This window comes from Pyrgilauda ruficollis, unplaced genomic scaffold, assembly GCF_017590135.1.
Source record: "Pyrgilauda ruficollis isolate IOZ18807 unplaced genomic scaffold, ASM1759013v1 scaffold2, whole genome shotgun sequence".
NCBI classification, from domain to species: Eukaryota; Metazoa; Chordata; class Aves; order Passeriformes; family Passeridae; genus Pyrgilauda; species Pyrgilauda ruficollis.
The window spans coordinates 28,561,027-28,584,990 of record NW_024519206.1 but is presented as its reverse complement, the minus strand read 5'-3'; the positions used below and the strand labels follow the sequence as shown (position 1 = coordinate 28,584,990).

General features: G+C 35.7%; 1 protein-coding gene across 1 annotated transcript in view; it reads left to right on the top strand.

Annotated features, from left to right (window-relative positions):
- Window positions 1–23,964, top strand: part of CNTNAP2 (contactin associated protein 2) — a 1,012,072-nt gene that overhangs the window by 668,405 nt on the left and 319,703 nt on the right. The window contains exon 12 of the mRNA XM_041466404.1: window positions 21,890–22,009. Within this exon, the coding sequence (XP_041322338.1) occupies window positions 21,890–22,009 (120 nt within the window). The remainder of the gene's footprint in view (window positions 1–21,889; window positions 22,010–23,964) is intronic.

Here is a 23,964-nt window from a genome sequence, read left to right as displayed (position 1 = left end):
CTGCTGCTTGAGATGCTGGTTTAGGTTGCTAATCACAAAGGGTGTTTACACACTGATTATCAGCAGCTTAAAATCTAATTATTTTCTCTGTAGTTATGAGTTTCTGAAATGAGAATATTTCCTATGAGCTCCGCATGCCCTACACTGTAAAAGAACAGAAAGAAGAAAGGTGCTGTTGCCCTTTTATAGGTCCTGAACAATGTATGATGACTCAGTGGTATGCATCTTTTGTTTCTCCCCTCATTTGCTAAAAGGGTGGGATTTTCATCTGCAAAAATACCTAGGACACAGAGAAAATATATCCAGTCCTTAGTTTTGTTCACTTCTTCCTTTTTCCAACAATCTCCTAATATTGAGATGAGAGTAAAAATGCCTTTGAACAGGCAATCAGCTGAAATTGAAGCCAGGATTTATAGAGATACAGGCTTATACTACTTTACTGTTTACATTAAATACAGCTATGCATAATTTTACAAAGATAATTGCAGAATTTTTTGTGCTTTAACCAAAAACCCCGAACCAATGAGAAAATGTTTGACCATTCACGGTTTTATGGATTAAAAAAAAACCTAATTTACAGTTAAAGATTATAGAAAAGTAAGAAGGGATATATTTTATGTAATAACTATTAATACATTGAGTAGCAAAGCTCTCTATGATCTAGCTATTGAAACTGTAAAACTGTAAGAGTTAAATAGCAAATTAATTTTGATTAAAAAGGAATATTTAAGGTACCAATGCCTATAAGAGAGATTGCATGGCAGCCCTTTTTCCACCGAGAGGGAATGTGCACAGTGATGGCATGGTTGCATCTAACTTTAGGAAAGACAGCACAGAATTTATGTCTGACTGTGCTCCTTTGTGGTGTGCAGACCAGCTCTTAAGACATAGCTGAACATAGTTAAGCTTTCTTCTTGAGTTCCAAAGAGAAGTAACAAGGACAAATGGATGCCTTCACTTTTCTGAAATCACATTTATTACAAAGGGAAGAAATTATAATCCAAGGAGACGTGACTTTTTCTTAATAAGATTTTCACCTGCCTTTTATGGATAAAACAGTGCTATAAGGCAAATAAAAGGCATTGCTGAACTGCAGCACCAAAAGAGGGATTTGGAGTATATTGTCCTGTATTTATGGAATGGATAAAGTGGATGGGATTACATAAACTCTCCAGGTCATTTGGAGACACATTGTTCAAGAACTTTTACGTTTCTGGTTCAGACAAAGTTTCTAACTTAGATGTGTAAGCTTTAGTTTTGTTACTTTTTTCGTTTAAATAACAAAATTTTTGTTTTCACCATGCGCTGCTATACTTTAGAGGTCTTTCTTACAAAACAAGGTTGAGCAGAAAGTTATTCACTTGATAGATATCCTGTCAGAATGTGTGAAATCCTATGCCTTTCTAGACTATTGAAGTTAATGGCACAAAAATGGGCAAAAAATAAAAAATTCCACCATCAAGATACAGAGTGAGACAACCTCAACTCTTGCTTTATTGAGCAGGCAATAGCTGTCAGTTTTTACAGGAGCATGTTCCAGATACAGCTGCAAATAATGAGGGGATTTGTTGAAACTTGCCAGAGGTTGCAGTCACAATGTCCGGAGGTCTGGGACTGAGGTCTACTGCACTGATGCTGACCCGACTTTCCTTTTCTACTTGTGCAGTGTGTGTGTGTGTATTCAGACACACTTAGTTGGCTGTCTGTTGCTTTTGAATTCTAAAGTTTGTGGTAGTAGCAGGATGAAAGATATGCTGGGGAAGGGGGGAAGTTGGAATGATAACTGTTGTGTGGTATAAAAATAGCTGTAAGTGATTTTAAACAGCATTGCAGATTTCATGAAAAATATAGCAGATGTCGTGATTCTGTGGAGCTGGAAAGTGTTTAAGTGCAGATAGCACTTGTTCAGTACCATTTTACTTAAAGATAATATTATTTTACAAAGCAAACTCTATTATATGCCACAGTAAAATATGTTTTTCTCTTGTCAATGGATGCTTTTGTGGGGAGTATAACAGCATTTCTCAAAGAGGCTGGAGTCAAGACTGTGTTAGTGGGGATTGTAACTGTAGTTGATTTTTAATGAGTTTGAGTTATGCTGAACTAAAAGGAACAAGATAATTCTGCATTACGGGAGGGGTTTTTTCAGTGAATTGATTTTGCTTTGGTCAGATAATTCAACATTTTCCTGAGCTCTTGACCTGAAACAAGGCAAAGCTTTGCAGCCTTGACTGGATTTCAGATTGCAGTTTTAGGTTCCTTTGAAGTTGAAACTCAAAGAAAAACTCAAGGGATGAACTCCTTGAAGTGAAACAGAGAAAAAGGTTTACATGAAAACCTTATGAATCACAATGACTTTGTTTCACACAGGTCTGGCCATAAAATATCGTATGATAGTGAAAACAACAGTTGGTCTAGAGATATGGAGAAATATGTATTCTGGGAATGAGACATAGTGGGGACTATAAACCAAAAATAAATAGATAGAAAAAGAAAAGTTCCAAATAATTAAATCTGAAATAAAAACTTTACTTCTCCAACTGTGTAAATCAATTACACTTGTTTGCTATTTTAATATTATGAAATAATTTCCTTTTTGAAATATGACACTGTTACAAGAAGGTTCCTCACCTCTCAGAGAAACACCACAATTTCCATGCTCTGTGTCCATTCTCTTGTTATTTCTCAGCAGCTTAAGCTACCATTCAGAGGATATGATAATTTGTTTCATCCATCTACAGCTGGATCCCTCGAGCCCAATGGCAAATTAATGAAAAATACTGGAAAGCTGTACTTCTTATTGCATTATATTAATGTAATATATGCATTATATATATATATTAATTGCAATATATATATTAAATACCCTAGGAATCTACCAGATTTCTTTCAGCTAAGGGATATTCATGCCCAACTATGTTATGGCATAACATAACTATATTATGCTATGGCACAGGAAATATCAGACTAGAGCATTGATTTTACCATGAGGCAAGACTGAAAGATAAATGAATGTATTTACTCAAAAATAATGATTTACAGTGATGCAACATTTACAAAATTATTTAGAAATTAATTGAATTATAATTATCTGCAAGTATCATCCTTACCGGCTTTATTGTATTATCCATATTTTAAGCCCTGACTACTGTATTAACTTTTGCAGCCTGCCAAAGGCTGGCCCATTCATGCAGAGTTCTTAGACCAATACTTTTCTAGAGTTTATTAGTAAATGGTTCCTGGAACCTTAGAGAACAGGAGCTCATTTTCCTGATTACTTCTCATCTCCGTCACCTTGCACCAGTTTATTCATCTAGTTTTATATTCTAATATTATTCCTGCTGTTAGCAGATTCTTTAAAATAGGGTGGTATAATTTTTAAAATTTTGTATTGTGGTAACTGATGGTGATTCAAGCTTCTTTTTCTGAGATTTTTTTATAATAAGTCAAAGCCCATTTTCTCTAGAATCTGTATCTCAGATAAACACAAGAAAGGACTTATGGAATTTACCATGATGGTGATGTATCTACCTTCCACTTCCTGCATAAATTTAATTAGATTTGGGAAAAAGCCTGAAGCACCTTATTTGATGATATTTGCCTTCTCCTAATGATCTTTATTAACAAAAATATTCCATTTTCACTTAACAGATTAATCTTAATGATCATAGAATCATAGAATTGTTTGGGTTAGAAGAGACTATAAAGATCATCTAGCTCCAACCTCTGTGCCACTGACAAGGCCACCTTTCACTAGACCAAGTTTCTCAGAGCCCCTTCCACGCTGGTCTTGAACACCTCCAGGGATGGGACATCCATATCTTCTGTGGGCAAGCTGTTCAGTGCTTCACAATCCTCACAGTAAAGAATGTCTTCCTAATATCCAGTCTAAGCCTGCCCTCTTTCAGTTTAAAACCATTCTCCCTTTTCTTAATACTACATGTTCTTGTAAGAAGTCCCTCTCCAGCTCCCTTGTAGGCTTCTTTGGGAACTGGAAGTTGCTATAAGATCTCTTCAGATTCTCTTATGGAAGACATGTTCTTCCTGATCAAGTTATTTTTCTTTAATTTCATGTTCAAACACTGTCCTTGCTTTTGCAGCTGTACAGATTCCTTTAAGAATACCAGACACAGGAAAAGGTTTTCTTAAAAACCTTCAGTTAGTCCATAGGAGGGACTAGCATCCAGATCACATCTGCTGACTGTTAGTTCTGTAAGACAGTAGGAGAAATACAAACGTATCTACTCCTGCCCCTAGAAGAGACACTAATTGGATCAGAATATACAGAGAATGCAATCTGCTGAGAAAGAACATATAGGATATTTACATTTTTAGATTGGTAGTTTGCTGTAAGTTTTTTTCCAAAAATAATATTGGAAACAATGTAGTGATTCTTAGTTTCCATGTAAAGGAGCTTGACCTCTGAATTCTCTGTCTTCTCCCAGCTTGTTGGAAATAAATGTTATCCTATGCTTTGGAACCTGATTCAAAGCTAATGACTCATAAAATTTCTCTTGAAATGATAAGTACATTAAATATCACTGGAACCTAATGGGCATTGATATTTTTCCAAGCAATATTGACTACCTCCCTAAAACAAAATATTACTTTAATAATGAGTTTAATATTTTCTAGAAACACACTTTGAGTAAGAATGAGTAAGATACCTTGTAAAAGCTGTGATAATTCTCATTGCTGGCTATTGCCAAAAGTAATAGTCATCAACACAAATTTAATCTACATAGGCTCAGGTCTTCATCAAGACTTCCATCAGCAAGTTTGTAATATCTGATTTTCCTGTAAACAGGAGAGCAACACAGAACACTGGGCTTTATACATTCAGAGTCTAGATAGGAAAGAAGGTCATGGCAGGGGTGTTCTCCTGTCAGCAATTTGGGAAATAGTGAGAAAATAAATACATAATTTGGCAAAACAATGCTCTGAAATTTACTTCAGGGGAAAGAAATAAATGAACTCCATAATTTTTCTAGTCATCTCAAAGAAGAGCGTGGGTTTCCATTTCACTGGAGGCTAGAAGAATTACAAGAATAACATTGTTATCTTTGTGATAACAAACTGATTTACTAGAGAAAGCAGATACTTTGCAGTTTCATAAGCATATTCAAGCATTATTTTATCAAGAAAAATTCTATAAATACCTCCATGATCAGCAACTGTGATACATGGGATATTCTTGTGAAAGGATCTTCTAGTACAAAGACAGGAAGAAAGTTGCTTTTTAATACACTTGAAGTAGAAGATACAATGTAATCAGAAATACCCTATATTTTGAGAAGGCTTGGCATAAATTCATCTCCTGTTCAGTTGTCCTGTGGGCATTTATGTGCAGGGCTGTTACGAACTATCACCTTGATATTTCTGAATCTTTGCCAGTGAAGCTTGATGTTTAAGTCACTTAGTTTAGCAGCATTTTGCATAAACAAATCATGGATTCCAAAACTGGCCCTTCTGCAGAAAGCAGAACAGTGATGTATGCTGCAGATTTGTGGATATGCAAGTATCTGATTTTAGTGAGATTTAGCACAAGTCCAGCACCCATATGAGTGAACAGGTAGCACAAGTCTGAATGATTTCCCAGTAGCAAATGAAGAATTTCCATTAGTAAACTTGTAGAAAGAAAACACCAGACAGCATAGAGCACAACAAAAGCATACAAAACGTACAAACATATGAAACAACAACAGAACATTCTGGGTTGAGTTTCTGCAGTGGAAAGCTGACATTTAAGGCATGCAGTGGGACTCCACAATGCTGATTAAACTTGCTCATAGCAGATAGATCGCTTGAATTATGTGAAAGGAAGAAGGGAAAATAATACTGAGAAGCCAGACTGCTTACTTTTAAAAACATGAGAGGAGTTTTCAGTTGGGCAAAATCTGAGTTGCTTCCATTGCCCCCCCTCATGTGTTGGGCATAATTTGCCTCATCTGGGCTGAGGGAGGACAGCACCTCTGGGATGCACTAATGGGAATGAGGAGCTTTGTAGGGAGGTGAACTGTAAAGTTATTCTGAGGAAAGTGAGGTTGGAGAAATGATAAGAATTATTTAGACAAGGCTGCTTGATTTGAGGAGACTGGGGCTAGAGGAAGTATTTATGAAATTAACACTGGGCACAGTGATGAGAAAAAGGTCATCAGCTCTTCTAGCACTGATATTAAAGACTGATTTGTACTAGATCCTGTAAGAATAAGATGCTGTTCCTCACCCTACCACCTCATCCTGTTGTGAGCTGTTGTTTGGGTGTCCCGGATGAAGCCCATGGTTTTTTTAATTGCTCCTTTGAGTCCTTGATTTGGGACTTACTTGAGACCAGAGTCTAAGTAGTTTCCAGAAGGTGAATAATTCCACATTCAAACTCAGCAGTATGCATGTAATGAGTATGTATGAGTAATGCTGATCTTGGAAAAAGAGGGGGTGAAAAATAAGCTAAAATTTCTGAAATCTCTAGAAAGAGGCTTTTGTTTCCTTCTGCTCTTATCCTGAGAAAGCACTTTCAACTACTGACTGTTCTCTGCCAGTTATGTCACTATCAGTTTATTTTTCTCCTCCTCTTGCACACTCTGTATCTGAAGTAATCAAATGTTCAAATGTGATACATGCTCTGCAAAACCTTATTTCTCAGATGTTTGTTTCCTTTGAGAATAGAGATTCTCAAAGCTTGTTTATAAGGACTTCTGTTTACAGTGGTTTATTAAAAGGATCGTATAATCAATATGCAACTTTTCTAAGGAGGCTAATCTTTTTTTCAATAATACTTTTCAAAGAAATTGTCATCATAATTTATAATTGTCCTTGTGGATTCATATTTTTTTATTATGTGTTTTCAAAGGATTTAACATAATGCACGTCTTTTCAAATGTAGAATACTCTATTAAATTACATGTTTTTATTAAAATCTAGATTGAAAACAAGACTGAAGTTTTTGTTTTAGTCTTTAGTAATTTTTCACATGTAACATATAAGCCCAAAATTGTTGCATTTTCATCTATTCCTGCAAAACTGAAAAAGACAGTTACTTTGTCTGTTAGGGTTTTTTTGGTTTTTTCTTGTTTGGGCACATTGCAGTTTTTGGTTTTGAACCCCAATATTTGTTTAAAAATCAGACTGTTCTTAGTTTCAGTGTTATAAACTATAGTTCTTCTACTACTAATTTATTATGGGCTGAGCTGAGAGTGCATTGTTCTGCATGAGGTGTTCACGAAATGCAGAATGTGTAATAAATTGGTAGCAACTTGCATTTTTATTTTAAGTAAATGGATGTGGTCTGTGTTCAGGGCAGAAGGTTCCAATATGTGAAATAGCACCAGGAGTATTTGGTGGAGGTACAGTGGAGAAAATTAACATTAGGATGCAAAGCAGAATATGAATAATCAACCAGCAGTAATTATGGTGAAATTAAAAAATCAGCTGGAAATAACTCTACCAGGTGAGGTTTGAGAGAGACTCTAAGGGCTGAAAGTGGACTTCAGGTTTTAGCTGTTTGTATAGTTGTATAGTTTGTATAGTTATATATAGCTGTACATTAGAATCAAGTGTTATGAGTTTTGAAACTAAACTTCTATCAGGTGGGATCAAGCGGAAGAACTGTATGAAGTCAGGGTCTAATCAGAGCACTTCCTTAATTAATTTGTAGCTAACTCTTGTGAAACTACCTAAGTAACATTCCTAAATTGCAGCCTGCTTTTGAGAAACTTGGGTATTAGTTGAATTTTTTGCAGGCTACTGTAACCATTCTCTATTGTTGTTCACAATGCACAACCAAATATTGTTTCCAAGGGACAGTTAAAAGAGAACGTGTAATTAACAACAGATAATTTTAAAGCAGCTCATTTATACCATAAAATCAAAGTCAGAATTAATTCATAGCCAGAAAACAACTCTGCAAATAAAGACTTCAAAATTAATTAGCTTTTTCTTGAACTTTTCCATTAAGAAAATCTAACATATTGCATACTTCACTGTTAATGCTTTTTTGCAATTAAAGTTTTTTAAGGTGCTGATATTAAAATCCCCTTGACAGCCATTAGACAGAAAAAACATGTTTTGAAGTCACTCTAATCCTATTTTTTCAGATGTGAGAGAATGAAATGAATGCAAATATCAATTGTTAAAGATGTACCATAGTCAAAGAAATGAGAATTTCTTCACTTATGCATGTAGACATATTTTTATCTGTCCACATGAAATTGTTCTTTAAAAATTTTTTAAGAATTCAAAATAGAGGAACATAATGGGTATAATTAGGCTTGCTATTAAAAGACACTATGCACCAATGGATAAGCAGTGAATATGCATTATCCACAGTTTGTAGCATGTTTATGTACATCACCTAGTGCAGAAAGGCTTGATGAATTCTATCTTTAAAATTAATTTTCCAATATCTTGAGGGTTGTATGATCAATCTCATAGGATTGTGGATTGAAGAAAAAATGGAGCGAAACCCTGAGATACTTCTTGTGCATTCTACACCATATTTTGTCTTAGTAACTAGTATAACAATGTTTATAAGAGTAATTGTATGGCTTCTGCAGTAAATAAACATAAAGAATAATTATTGTTAGTTCTCTTATGATACTTCCATGTGAATGATATGTGCTCCACATGGTGGGGGTTCTGATTGAGTTTGGTTCTTGTTGATGGACACCACCTTTCTTGAACATCATTATAATATTTCTTTTGCTATTCTGCAGCATAAATGTATTGCACCTGTAAATGTCTTCCTTAGGAATCAAATGTCTACATTAACCCTTTTCATTCAAGGGTAAGAACTGTAATGCTTCTTTGTAGTCTTAGTCTGGAGGGGGTCTTGAGTTTTATTCTCCATTCCACTGTGCTTTAATTTAAATTGGAGATAAAGCAGGGAAAGTTTTAGGACCAAAGTCTGTTAGCAAAAGCAGATGCTCAGTATCAGTCATGGTCCATAACTATCACTTTAAAATTTCACCTTAGTTAGGACAGCCAATAGTTCTCTTGGCTGGACAAGTCTCTTAGCAGAAGTAATGACACATTACTGGAATTCTTTAAATATTTTTCTGAAGCCAGAGGAATCATCTATGTTTACATAACTTTACAAAAACATGGAAATCACTATTGTTTCATGAATGCAAATACAGTTTGCTAAAATTAGCAAAACTACTGAAATGTGTGGTCTTTGTAGTTTCTCATTTTCTCAGTAGAAGCCTTTACTACTTACAGATACTTAACTGCATATCTAGCAGTATTGATTTTATTTTACTGGAAGCATAGTCTTTCTTTAACTGTCATCTTGCAAATTTTTAAGTTCATGTATCCCTATGTAGCTTTTACACCAGCTCATTCAACCCATCCCTATTCATTAATGGCCTAACCACTTGTGTATAAAACTTTAAATTTACTTCTGTCTGTGGTTGCTGTATTTTATATGATATGTTTTCAGTACACTTTTAGGCTCAGAAGGAGCTAATAGATGCTCTAAAAGAGAGAGGAAAAAATAATGTGTTGTTTGTGACTACCTTTTTTTTTTCCTTTTTATTTTCTACTGCTACTCCAGAGCATGACGAATCTTACTGCATTTCTCAGATTCATGCTCAGGCTAACTGAGCTATGTCTTTCTGAAATTCTTAACTACTCCTCTCCTTTTCAAGCCCTCTTCTGTCCCCTCCCCCCCCCCCCCCCCCCCCATTTTAAGGTTTCTCAATTTCTTTGTGCTTTCCTATCAACTTCAACAGTTTGTTTCCCCCTTCCATCATTATTTCTCTAATCATTGCTCTGATTATTTTCCTCCTCAGTCTGTCGTCACAGCCACATACTCACACATGTGTGCACACAGGAGCGCCATGCCCAGGAAAGATTTGGAAAGGAATTTAACAAGAAAGCAGAATAGACTGTGCTGATCAGATGCAGGACACAACCAGGCAAGCATACTTACCACACCACTATTTATACTTACCCCTCTTTTTTCTCTGCACCTTTTTCCTTCTCCAGAATGTGTAGCCCCCTGCTTTTTCCTGCCTTTAGTTCCATCCCTAAGTACCCTATAAGTCCGTGCAATCCTGAGCTGCTTTTTCCATGCATCCCATGATGCATGGCAGAAACTCTTGGTCACCTTTCAAAGCCGAAACTCCCTTGGTCTGAAAGGTTTTGGGGGGAGCTGCTACCAGTGAATCATGATGATGGGGATGATGGGCTCCATGCTCATTCACTGCAGCTGAGGCTGTGCTGTGACAGCCTCAGACAGGATTTTTGTTACTTGTGCACATCCTTTATTTGAGTCAGATGGGCTTGAATGGTTTGATGGCTCCTGTGGTGGGCCTGGGAGCAGCCTGGCAGGGTATTATTCTGGCTTCTGCCCTGCCATTGGTTCTCTGAGCTCCTCTGTAGGTGTGCAGGTGGGCATATTTTCTCAGAACCTGAAACTTCCTCTATATTCTCATCCCCTCAGTAAATAGTCTAAATTAATACTCTACAGTGCTGCTATTGAAACAAATACTGACAAAGTAGTGTGTGCCAACCAGGGCAGCCCCCAAGATACCCATCTAACATCTCACTAGTCTCACAGCTCATCCATTATGTGAAAAAGATGTAAAAGTGATTTCTAGGAAGTTGCCAGGACACAGACATTTCCATTTGAAAGCATTGAAGGGAAAGAATGAAAAAAAGGGGATTTGGAGAAGAGATAGTTTTATGTCAGTTAAAAAGGTTGAATTCTGTTGGCAGTACAAGTTGCTTTGTGATTAATGGAAATGACAAACATGATGCATTCCCTCTAAATTGGTGTCATGTTGATAGAGGACATTTTGATTGAGATAATGTAAATGCTGATGTGAGGATTTTTTTTCATAATGTTACAGTTCATTGTTGTTCATAGAAATATGTGCTCAGCTCTGCTGAAAAGCCCACTATTTGGTTAGGTGTCTGTTCTGTGGTTTAGTGTTTGAGGTTTTTTCAAGCATAAGTTCTTTAATTGAGATTTTTAAGAAATTTTATTTAACTAGTTGTTGGTTTGTTTGGGATTTTTTCCAATAACTTGTAGTTTCTTTCAAGTAAATATGCCCAGTATTTACTGTATTTACAGCCTGCATTCAGTAAATACAGCCAAGAAAGGTACCATAATTTCCTTCACAGGATTGCTGGTTATGAGAAGGTTGGATGCAAAAAACATCTGAGGTGGGGAAAAGAAATAAAAGGGGCGGGAAATGGTGAGAATTGCAAATATTGAGACTGGTAAAAATAAAACTGGATTACAGTCCTATAAATGAACATGTGCGTAATGAATTTTGGGAACACTAATATTTGTGAACAAACAGAAACTGTCACTACGGTCTCTTTCAAAGCTGGGTAATGAGAATATCGCCGTGTTCATCTGAGCATTATTTAACATTGATTAGGATGTTCAGGTCTGAAGAGAGATCAAATGCTCTGATATCCATGGCAGAAAATAACCAGTATGTACTTAATGAGGGAGACTACTTTGGTTTATTCAGTGTGAATACTTTGGTTTATTCAGTGTCTTTGCTATTTGTAACCACTTACAGATAGCTTGTTTTAAAATAAGATTCCAGATAATTTGTGTCTTTGACCTGACTTTACTGGTGTTATAGCCCCTGCTTTGGCTGTGGTATAATTTGCTGAGGTTTTTCACTTTTCTGTCTGTGTTCACTGTTGAGAGTAACTAAGGATTTGTATCACACAGACAGGAAATTGTAAAGGCAAGTTTTGGCCCTTGTCTCTTCTCTTTTCCATTACACTGCCAATACAAAGTAAATGAGAACTGGAGTAGAACTCTACTTTTTCTTTGAGGATATAGATTTTTCAAAATTTGTTTTTATAACCTTTTATACCTTGAAGCCTTTTTGCATGGAAGAGAGGGATAGGAAGAAGAAAGGAACAAGACGGTATTGGCAGTGTTCCTGTTACCTCCCAGCTGGAGAAGACTCAAACAAGCTCCAGGTAGCTCTGAAGCTTTCTGTGGCTGGGCCCAGCATAAGATCAACACGAGTATGGTGAATATCTGGGTTTCTCTGACAATCCTCTCAGATGCAGGGCCCAGGAATGAGTTACAACTACACAAATGTGCAACACTATCCAGATTTAAAATGAAATTCTGCCATTTCTATCCTGAACAGCGTTTTGTTCAGTCCCTAAACCCATGCTTGGGTTTTGTTTTTTGGGGTTTTTTTTTGATTGGTTGGGTTTTTTGTGTCTGTGCATCCTTGCAAAACATAATTCACAGAAGTATCTTGTTAAAAATTGGTGTCTAATTATACTTTCTTGTGATGTCTGTAGGCTGACACGGTTACAAAGATGCTAATTGTCTAATCTATGGCTTGTAATTTAAAATCACTGCTAAATTTGTTTAAAAATCCATTTTGGTTCAGCTATTTGTATTTAAATTAATTTCTCTCTTCCTCCCCTCTCCCAGCCCAAAGCAAAGAACAAAGTTGAGAGAGAACAGAAGCACCTTTCATTTTGCCATTAATGGCTTGGCTTTTTCTGTATTAGTAGCAAATTCCAGGGTTGAGCTGCTGTGTAGTAGCTCAAATTGCAGTTTTCACCCCTATAGCAATAATTTTCCTTATTATCCCAGTGGCAAATAAACTTGTGCTCTCTTTCTCACTCTGATGGCAAAGCCTTTATTTTGCTCCCTTTTTTACCACAATGGTAATTGTCATGTTTATCACTGACAAAGCTGAGCCTAGAGTAAACTTGACACAAAATCTGCAAATTTCCATATATCTTATTTTTATTTTTACTGCTTTTAATTTAATTTCTCCTTCTATGGGGCATATTTGGATATTGTGCTAATGGCGAGAACACTTTATAAGTTTATTAGTTCACAGTAGAAGGCAGAGAGAGCATATGAGGAAGATATAGAAGTTTTTAGAAGGCTGAAGCTTAGATCAATGGCAGTGTGAAGAAAGTTTATGCTCAGTCACGAAGGAGCTTTGCCTTTTGAAAGTTTTAGTGGCATGAGAGCCGGTGCAGCCATGGACAGATATGAAGACTAAACCAGATAAAAAGTACTAAAATTACCTCTGTTGATTTTACCGTCCATATTAAATACAAAAAAACCCCAACAACTGTGCTATTTATACTATATTTTTTATTTCTATAGTTTATTTCTAGGATTCATATGCATATAATACTATATGTATACTATTCTGTAAATATGCAAAATATAAGAATGTTTCTTCTTTGGGAAGCTATGTTAGGGATTTTGAGTTGCAAATCTACTAAGCATTGGGAAGGACTATGCTTGGGGTGATTAACCAATTGTAGAAGCAATGGTTGAGGAAAACTGCTGACTTGTGTTTCATTTTTTTAATTCAGTTTTGTAGAAGTGATGATTATTGATGGCTGATTTGCCTTGTAGTTCATTGCTTATGATTCTGTGAATGAAGAAAACATCATTTAGGGTTGAATTAACTGAAGTAAAAATTGTGGAATGTGCAAATTAATCTGGTTGTGCTGGCTATTTGCCATTTTCATATGTAAGCTTCATGAAAAGAATGGAGAATCCAGAGAAGAGAGAAAACAATATAGCACCCAGTGATCAAAATGAACAAACTAGGCCATTTTAATGTAGAGAAAAGGTTTGTGTCTGCAAATAGACAAAAGATGGTTGCACGGAGGAGTGCAGTAACTTATCCTCCAAATTTATGATATATAAAAAGATAAATTATAAATTTAGGTTGCAGCAGAACAGCCCCACAGTGTAGAGAATTGAACAAATGCTGATACTGAAGGGACGGTGGAGCTCTAGGATGCCTTGGTGTGTCAAGGAATTTACATCATTTTAAACCAGACTGTGTCAGGAATGATACACGGATGTAATTTAGATTTTTGTTGGGAGGTGGATTAGATTATCTTTGAGGTTCACAACAGCCATGTGATTCTGTTGTTATACTACTTATGACCACAAAATTGTTCTGCTTTTTATCTCAGCGCTTATTTCTTCAAATATAGTTTCAGTAATTGAACTACCTTTTCCAGGAATAATCTTGTAGAATGATGGAGTATTTATTTAATGGGACGTTGAGGGTAACAGAATTGAAGTCTTGGGCTTTACGTTAACTTTGTATAAGAACTGTCATGAGTAAAATTGTTGTGTGGTGTGGAAAAGACTTGCTAATGTCATGTGATGACAGTGAAAGGATGAAACTTTGAGTTCTTAGATTTCATGTTCTTGCCCTAGCTAGCTGTGAGAGTAAACCAAGAGCCCCTAAAATGATGGTAACCTGGAAAAAACAAATCCCAGTTTCACTGGGAAGGTATTTAAAGATGCCTGGGGTTGTTTTCGCTTGTATTTCTGGGACTGCAGAAGCTCAGTTCAACTTCTGGCTGAGGAGGCAACCTAGTCATGGCTGAAAATAGTGCTTGATCTGAGTTTTTCCACAACTGAAAAATCAGTGGCTAAAGCATGGGCCATGTCATACACATCTGCAATTTGGTGGACTTGTTTATGATACCTTCTAAATTTCTCCAATTCTCTTATATACTGTGAAACTTACCAATTGCCTAATGGCACTTATACGTGAAAATTGCATTTTTTCTGAGTGCTGTTCATGTATAGCAACATTTCTTTAGGAACAGAGTAAATTAGTTTTCTTGCAGATGCAACATGAGCACAGAAATTGTTATTACACTCAGGGCTTTAGAGGTTTTATTTTACTCAAATTTTCAGTTATGCATGAAGTCTGGAAAGGCAGGTTTTCTGTTTTCCACTGTCTTTAATAATGAGGTGATATTGCAATGGCAAGGGCATGTCATATTTGGACACTTTCTTAGTCCATGTTTTTTACCTGGAAAGTAATTTGATTGTAACTGAATGAACTGTAACTGCATCTAGAGGAGCTGTATTTCCTCAGAAAGAAATTTCTGGAGTTCCCTTAGGCATCACAGTAGATCCATTTTAGACAAAAAAATTAATCTTTTTATGTCCAGTTTGTGTACACACCATATTTAAAATGTGCATAAAGCTGCAGCTCATTGAGAAGCCAAGTTTTCTTCCTGCACATGAACTTCACTGCAGTTGCTGGCACATCGAGGTGTAATTTCCAAGTGCTCACAGACTGGGCACAGAAATTCAGTATTGCAGCCAGCTGGGTGTGCTGGCCTATTCCTATACTGCTCTGGCCTGTCCAGGTGAGAACGCTGTGAGCAGCCACAGCTGCTTCCTGCACTGAGAGGGCCAGCAGCCTTGAAGGTCTTACAGCTTTGTCCTGCTAGAGCTGTATGTTTTGCTGAAAGTGCTGCTTCCTGTGCTTTTCCTCATCAAGGTAACCTAATTTTACAGGGGCATCCTAGCTGCAAGTACCTGATATTTAGTGTGTGGCTTGTGGTGGTCCACCTTCTGGTCATGCAGAACTTGCTCTCTCTAAGAGTCCATCATAAATTTAACATGAGGAACTACTGCTGAGGTTGCAAGACAATTTTTTTTTCTAGTTAGGATTTTATCTTTGTATCACTGCCACCTTTTATTTAGGAGAGGGTGTTATTTTAGCAAATGTTTTCAAGATACTTTTTAATCAAAAAAGACCTTTTTAAAGGGGTCTTTGGCAGTATGCAGAAAGCAAACCAGGTGTTTCATTACCTTTTGGTTTTTTACATTAAGATTATTGTGTAATAAGTAAAAAATGACAAGAAAAGAATCCTAAAACAAAGGTCTTGGTTACCTTAGAACCTTGTCGTGCAGGATCAGATTGTGTTAGGAATTTTTAATGTTTTGGAGCTCTTTTTCAGATGAGTGTTCATACACTTAGAATGATACGTAGAAATGTATTAAAATAACCCAAAGAATTTTAGATACATACACAATTCTTTATCAGAATTGTGGTGTTTTCTTCCTTGGTTTTTATTTCCTCCTTCTGCCTCTGTTTGCCTAATGAGTTTTTTTGGATGTTGGTAGTGGGTCATTGTCCTTGGGTTTTGATTTGTGGTAAATTTTTGACTTCAGCTCTCACAGCTGAAGGGGTTGAGATTCTGTAAACTGGCATCCTAGAAAGGTGAAGACAGCAAAGCCAGGAATGTTCAGTGGAAGTTTCAAGCACATTTTCTTTTCCAATAGCAAAGGAACAAGAGCACCCTAATATTTGGGAACCTAGTAAATGCTACATCAGAAAAGATTTCTTCTCAAAGTCATATCTGAAAAGGTGACTTCTCACAGTGTGAGATCTAAAAGTTGATACTTGTTCACACTTATTTTTATCTGACTTTAACAGCACATATTCTTATTTTAAGTTAACTATAACTGGAGAATTAATTTTAAAATTTATTTTACTTTTCTTGTTCTTAGACATTATAATGTTGAGTTCCAAACTACAGAATTTTTTAAATCCAGACTTGCAAAAACTGGCAGACATAAGCCTTGGTTCTAATCATTACAGACATTGTCCTACAGAAAGCAGGAATATTGAAGCAGTGTTGCATCATGTTGGCTTTTGGTGGAGCTTTTTTTTCATATACTTAGGTAGTACAGCAACCCAGCAGCTCTATGTATTCTTTCTGTCAGAATACAGAAGGATATTTTTCTCTCATATATAACTTGCTTTGAGTATGATGAAATATCTAGTTCTTTTAACTTACCTTAAAAGAATTGTAAGACATCATTTCTCTACCACATAGCATTGCAATGTGTAAAAGGCTAGTATAGGTTTAATGTAGATGAGCACAGAGAGAAAATTCTGCTGACAGAGCAGGAACTTACAGTGTACATGTATTGATGTATAAAAATTTATTTTTAACATTTTCCAGTTATCTTCTGAATATTTGTTATAATAAGGCAACAAATCTTATTTTATTCTTTTAAAATAAATTTTGGGTATGACATTTCAGTGTACAACTATTTTTTGAGAAAGCTTGGAGTTTTTTTTCCCCTTCATTGTATATTTGTGCTTTTAGGGCTCAAGAGTTGAAACCAGTTTGAGTTACATAAATCCAAACACCTCATAGTCTATTTAGCTTTCAGTATTTTTCCAAGAAGTTGAAAGTCCTGGAGAGACATAGCTGGACTTTGTGGATCTGATGCCTTACCCTTTTTTGTCACTTTTGCTGTCATTTAATTCCATCCATTTTTCTGTATCTACACCTTTGTTATGTTCCTGTAAAGCTGAGATTCACTCCTATATTAGCAGATGTTTAAAGGCGTGTATTCCCTGCAGCAGCCACATTCACTGACAGAAACAAAACATATTGCAACACATTCATTGAGCCACATAGTGCAGACTGTCATGCCAGGTAATCTATTTATAATGAGCTTTGCACTTATAAAAGGAGGCTGTTTGTCAGCTCTAAAATTAAAGCTGCCTTTTCCCAGAGTGATGGAAAAACTGTAGTTCACCAAGGTGCTAATGAAATTTTATGGGAACATTGTATAGGGCCACAGAGTTTCTAAATCCTTTTTGTCATTCAGCTATTCTGCTTTTTGGAGATAGCCAGCAGCTGTGCCACCTGTGCAGGATGACTATCCCTTGATCTTTACACCAGTCAGCAAGTAAAACAGGAGTGAGAACATCTGCTTCCCTCAATCACTTCAGAGCCACTGAAATCTAAGAGGTGTCAATTCTTTCTAACTTTTGACTAAGATTCTTGAGCTGGAAAAAAACTAGTCTGTAAACTCTTTTCTGAACTATTTTCTTTTCCTCTAATGTTTAAAATAGAGGGTCCTGAAAACTCAGAAATAAATGTTGACTTCCCCATCCATCACCACATCCCCTTTGGAGTTCAGAACCCATGAAGAAAGGCAGCAATGAAAATGCTCTTAAAGTCTGTGCAGCTACAAGGTTTGTCATTAGTATTTGTTTCACTCTAGGCTGTTCCCCCTTAGCCTAGTTACCTAAACAAGCTTTTCTAAGAAAATATATTTTTGCCCTCAAGCCATGCTCATTTAAATCCACTGTTGTAAATGTTAGCTTAGTTAATGGTGAACTTCAAAATGCATTCATAGTTGCATTTGTTATCTAATTAAAATGGCTGGGTTTTCTGCCTAGACCAAGAAGCTTAGAGAAGCTTGATGCTTCACACAGAAAGATACAGTGATTTTTTATTTTTTTTAATGGTATTAAAACTTTTTATCTTCATGTTAGAACACAGAAAACCCTTTCAAATTTTATCATGAAATGGATTTGGTGGTCTCAGGTTGATCTGTATTATTCAGGAGATTAAATTTTAAAAAGTCTATTGCATTTTTTGGTGCTCTTCTCTTTTGAGTTATGATTCTTTTTGTACATACTTTCTTCCTCATTCTAAGAGCTTCTATCACTGTTCTGACCAAGTTTTCACCTCCTGCAGCTCGTAGACAATTTTTGATGCAAGGCAAAAGCATGTAAAGGGTGAAAAAGTTGTTTGTTGGGAGGGGTTTTTTCCCCCTATTCTCCTCAGAAAGAATATAAGTGACCTTTGAAAAACCCTAACAAACTGACAGCTGGATTTATTGTGCTAGAAATAGCTTTTCTGGACATCAGAGTGCATGTGAGTTTTACATTCAGCTTGGAAGATTTTGAGGTTTACTACTATTCTGAAGTCCTTTAAGACTACATATGTTGTGTATTTGAACCAGGTACCAAGAAAGCAAATATACATTTTTGGCATTTCACTTCTACTGGCTTGAAAAGAAAAATCTGTTACTCTTATGTCCTCAGTTCTCCCACATTTTTGTTTGTTTATTTTTCTTTCCTATCTTCCAGATGGAATCAGCACTACAAAGCCCTTCCCTCTCTCCCTCTGCCTCCTCTGTGTGTGGATATATGCAACCATTTCTCCTAATTTGCATGTGAACACTGTAAACTTCATATCCAAATCTTGCATTTGGTTTTCTTGTCTTTCCAGCTCAATAAGGTCTTTTGTTGTTTTTTATTGTCACCTTTACCAGTTTTCTCATTTAAGCAGTTTTGATTCTGCCATGTCACTTCCTTGTATTCTGTGTTCATTTTCTTCTCTGTTTTAGCATGTTTGGGTGACTTCTAAAACAGCATTCCTTAAACGTCCGTCCTTTCATCTACTCTAGATTTTCTTTGAGTTTCCTAATTTCTATTTTCACCTGTTCTCTTTCTTACACACTACTGGTTTTTTTTGTGTAGCACTTACAAAAGCAAGTAGTGGCTGATAAAATGATCCTGTGCTGTCTTCCTTTCTATGTCATCATCCACTTCGACATCTTGGTATCATGTCTTACTTTCCTCTGCTTCAGAGTTGCCTTCTGCCTAATGCTTGCTGCTGTTGTTCTTTTCTTTATTCTTTTTTCTTTTATTTTCTTTTAAAGTGGCTACCCTTTGTCATCCAAAGTCAACAATAATATCTCTTTCTGTCATCGTCTTCATACACTGGAACATAACTGCTGTTCCTATTGCACATTTAATTACTGGTTATTTTGTCAGTATGTGAAACTCACTTGTCCCTTCACTTTGTTCCTATGCGCCTGTGAAGTGATTTTTGTTACTGCTCACTGCAGTGTTGCCTGTCTTTACATTTTTATTGATACTCATTTTTAAGATCTTTCTCCATCTACATAAATGGCCTCAAGTTGTGCCAGAGGAGTTCAGAGTCACAGAAAGGGTTCTAAAGCATTGGAACAGACTGCCAGGGAAGTGGTGAAGTCATCATCCCTGGAACTCTTCTACATAAGCTCTAGATTCAGCACCTTGAGGACATGGTTTAGTAGTGAACATGGTGGTGGTGATAGGTTGATTGTTGGACATGTTGATCTTAAAGGTCTTTTCCAACCTTAATTTTAGGATCCTATACATATGCATAATACCTCCCAGAAAACTATCCCACACTCATAACACTTTTCACAAGTTGAATTTGTTTAAAATATCCCATTCTTTTGCCTTCATTTGAAGAACAATCTTAATTTTTATTAGTTAGTGTTCAACATAATGTTGAAGTTTAACAAAGCTGAGTTATTAAAAAGCAGCCTTTTCTGTGCTATAAAACTATACCTACATACCACTTTCTATTTCTCCCATTCCAGAAGAACAGAAAGCAGGATGTTATATCTAAACCCCTAATTTTCTATAAAAAACATTTGAATTCCATATAACATTCTTTAATGTTGTTTTCTGATTTGTAGCAGTATTTCAGCACAAAAATTGGCTTGTGTTTTCAAGGCAGCAAATTTGGATAAAAATCATATGGCTTTGCATAAAGATCTGGTTACTAGAGAGACAAATGTCCCCTGATTTTCTGAAAGAGTTTAGAAAATGAAAACACAAAACTTCATTAAGATCACAAACAATATTTCTTATCTCCTTGACTTGACCTGGAGTGCATCCATTGAAATTTGCCTGTTGGTGTCACAACAATTATACATTGACGGAGTTAGTATTTCATGACCTTTTTAAGATAGTGTGCAGAAAGTGAGGGAAACACTTCTGAACAAAATAGGTTATGAATTCTGCATGAATTCTGCATGAAGTGCCTAAAAACAGACAGAGAGTCTCCTTGATAATGGAAGAATATATTGACCTTTGTTTGCAGAGAAAGGGGAAATGGCTTGAAATGTTTTGCAATTTAATTAAAGTGTCATCTACTTGTATAAAATTTACTTTGTATCCTCTAATGAGCACATAAAACTTTCCAGGAAATTCACTCGCTTGTAGCATCACAAGGAAATTGTAGATAGATAAGAGCCTTTAGCCTTGCATTTCTGCCACATCACAATTTGATTTTTTTTTTAACTGCATTTTCCTTCCCATGTCTTGATATTTGGTTAGAGGCCTTTAAATGTGCGTGTGTGATCAGACACTCATCATCATCAGAGCCCAGCATAACAGCTCGTCCTTATGGGCATTTGAAATAAAGCCAGTCCTAGCAAAGAGATTGCTTGCAAGAATTGCCAACAAATTAGATGAATTTTTAGAGTGGATATGAAGTCTGGTTAAACAAACATTTCATTTCTTTTAGCAGCTGATTGATTGATTCCAAACAAAAAAATCTGTGCCATCTGGTCCTTAAAAACAGCATTACACATTCTTTTTTAAAGAATTGTATAGGAAAATATCTATGTAATTCACCATTTTTATGCATATATACACACAAACAATGTCTATAAATTGTCAGTTTTTCTTTGCATAAAATTATTTCTTCATATTTAATGCACATAATTTTGTAAAAATTCTACATTTGCAAGAATATATGGGAATTACTAGGGAAGGTTCTATCTACAATGCTTCTTATAATGTCTGAGCTATTCATCATACATTTTGACAAACAATTTTATTACTTGAAATAGAAGGCAGTATTCAAGGAAAAACTGAAGCAAACCTGTCTGCTATATCAATTAAACTTATTCCAGCAAATACTGTGACATTTCAGACCTTGCTGGGCTAGAGAATTATTTCTGTATGTATTTAATAGAGTAGTTGCATAGTTGTGTAGAGACAGGTATTGTAGGCTGGGAGAAATTTCACAATTTTGAAATTCAATGTTATTCTGAGTTGTTATAAAACGTGAACAATTTAAAAATGTACAGGGTGAAAACTCATAAACTCTTTTAGTATCTCCTGAAAAAAGCTTAAGGGTAAAAGTATGTTGTATCAATAGAAGTAATGGAAACTTAAACAAGAAAAGAAACAAAGTTATGAACTACATTGTTAAAAACAGTTTAAATAGACCCTTGAAAAAGTATTAATTTTCCTCTCTCTCCCCAGGCCATTAGAATTGTCTTCCTATTCTGGTTTTTCCTCACATTACAAAAGCAGAAATTATGTCCTGCAAGCTTTTAATCACTTCTATAATTTTGGAAAGATGCTTGTTTCTGTGAACCTCAATGATATTGCTTTAATGTCAGAGGTACAATTCTTTGTATATAAACAGGATCCATTAATTGTCCTAAGAATATTTTTCCCCCAAGTTACAACTATTCTTATTGCTCTGTTTTATTTCATTTCAGCTATTTATGAACTCTCTTGTGAAGCATACAAACACTTGGGCAAAACTTCAAATTACTACTGGATAGATCCAGATGGCAGTGGGGCACTGGGACCTTTGAAAGTTTACTGCAACATGACAGGTAACTGCATTCTATTTACTAATTAAGTTGGTTGAAGGGGGGATTTGTTTTTTGGGGCCTTTTTAAATGTAGTTAGGAGAAAGAGGTTGTTCATATTTCATATTTCTTGTTAAAAGAAAAATAATTACCAAGAGCTTTTAGTCAGGGATCACCAAATCTGCAGTCACTATTCAGGATTGACTGAGCATGGCAATAGTTATTCCCTTTAATACGCTTTTTGAATTGCACCTATTAGTGTTAATAGGTCTTCGTATCCTAAGTGTTGCATCATTTTAAAAAAAATTTAAAGATACACACAGGAAAAGTCGATAGATATGGCCATTTACCAAAGCTGTTGTAGATATATAACCTAGTGGAGTTCAGTAGTATCTGTTGTTCATGGGGTATTGCAGAAGGCAGCTTACCACCACAGGCAGGAAATAGAAAAAAATATTTTTTTGTGAACTTAAAACTAAGTAACCTACAAATTTAGCTATACTCATTGGTATGTGGAGTGTACTAAATGAATAAAAATAATATGGGAAGGTAGTGATATTTTATTTTGATGAAGATTCTTAATTATATTTTCTTCTCCAGTCTGAGAGTCAAATCTAAATGTTCCTATTCTTCCACTACGTAAAACAAGCATCTCTATATTAAATTACTACACAAGATACTAATGCACATTTTAAATTCACCTTCTTTCATTCAGGTGAAATTAGCAAGTAGAGAACATCTTAATGACTAAAAATGTGAAGTGCGACTTTCTAGTTCCATTCCCTGAAAAAGCAAGTCCACAAAGGTGGAAAAGTGAATATCAATCTTTGCAAAACAAGGTGGTTTAACAGCTATGTACTACTTTCACAATTAATGTAGTATAGTTTTACTGGAGCAAGATGTTGGGTAATAAGCATCACTCTCACTTGACTGTAAGCCTTCTGGGGTAAGGACAATATCCTGAAAAGCCACTGAAATTATTTGTTGTGAAATTATGTCTTTAGCTCTTTAATATACTGCATCACAAATATGGAGCCACCAAATTCATAATTTCATCATTATATCAGCATTTCACCTACAGAGTCTATAATCAGAAAACATTAGCAAACCCAAATGTGACAAACAATATTAAAAAGAAAAAAAAGAGAGAGAAAATTGTGGTGCAGAAGACAGCTGTCTGGGCATATTTCTGGACATAATCCATATCCAAATTTAGTGTGTCTTAATTTAGTAAACTGGCGACTGTCATGACAAGAACCCCCCTTCACAGATGTTGCTGTGGTAACTAAAAATTTTTCTGGTATCTAAGATATATTGGTGATTCAACAGTGCAGTCAAAGTCAGAAATATGTAATTGCATGTGCTCCGCGCAGCAGCCAATGGTCTCTACAAACATCTCTATTTTCAAAGAAATACCCAAGCTTCTCCTTCCAGTTCTTTTGTCCTTGTCTTCTCCAAATAAATGTTGTACTCAGAGCTGTATTCTGACAGTGAAGAGGAACCAAGCACTTATATTTTATGTCCTCATAGTGGAATGAAGATGATGAGATATTACATTCCAACTATCTATTTCTGATGCAAGAAAATAGCTTTTCAAAATCTAGGGCATTGCTGTTCATGTTATGCAGTTCTCCAAATAGTTTCTGTAGGAACTATGTAAATTTTAGGAAGTTTGTTTTACTTCACCTTTCTTTTTTATTTTTTTTTTTTTTTTTGAAAAACAGTATTGGAAATATTTAGAGGTAAAAAGTTGGAATTTTTCAAATTAAGACACTTATGGAAAAAGTATTTCTTGATGCTGTGTTGTGGCAGCAGTTTAACCATTCGACTGCTTTTCAGTTTAGCCTCTTTTGTGGCTAAGGTCAAGAGGGAACTCTTTCAAAGCTCTGTCGTCTTACCCTCTTTCAGAGGCAGGTCCACAAGACAAAGCTAGACTCTGTATTCAAACTGTTTTTTCCAAAGTTGGAGGGTTTCTCTCT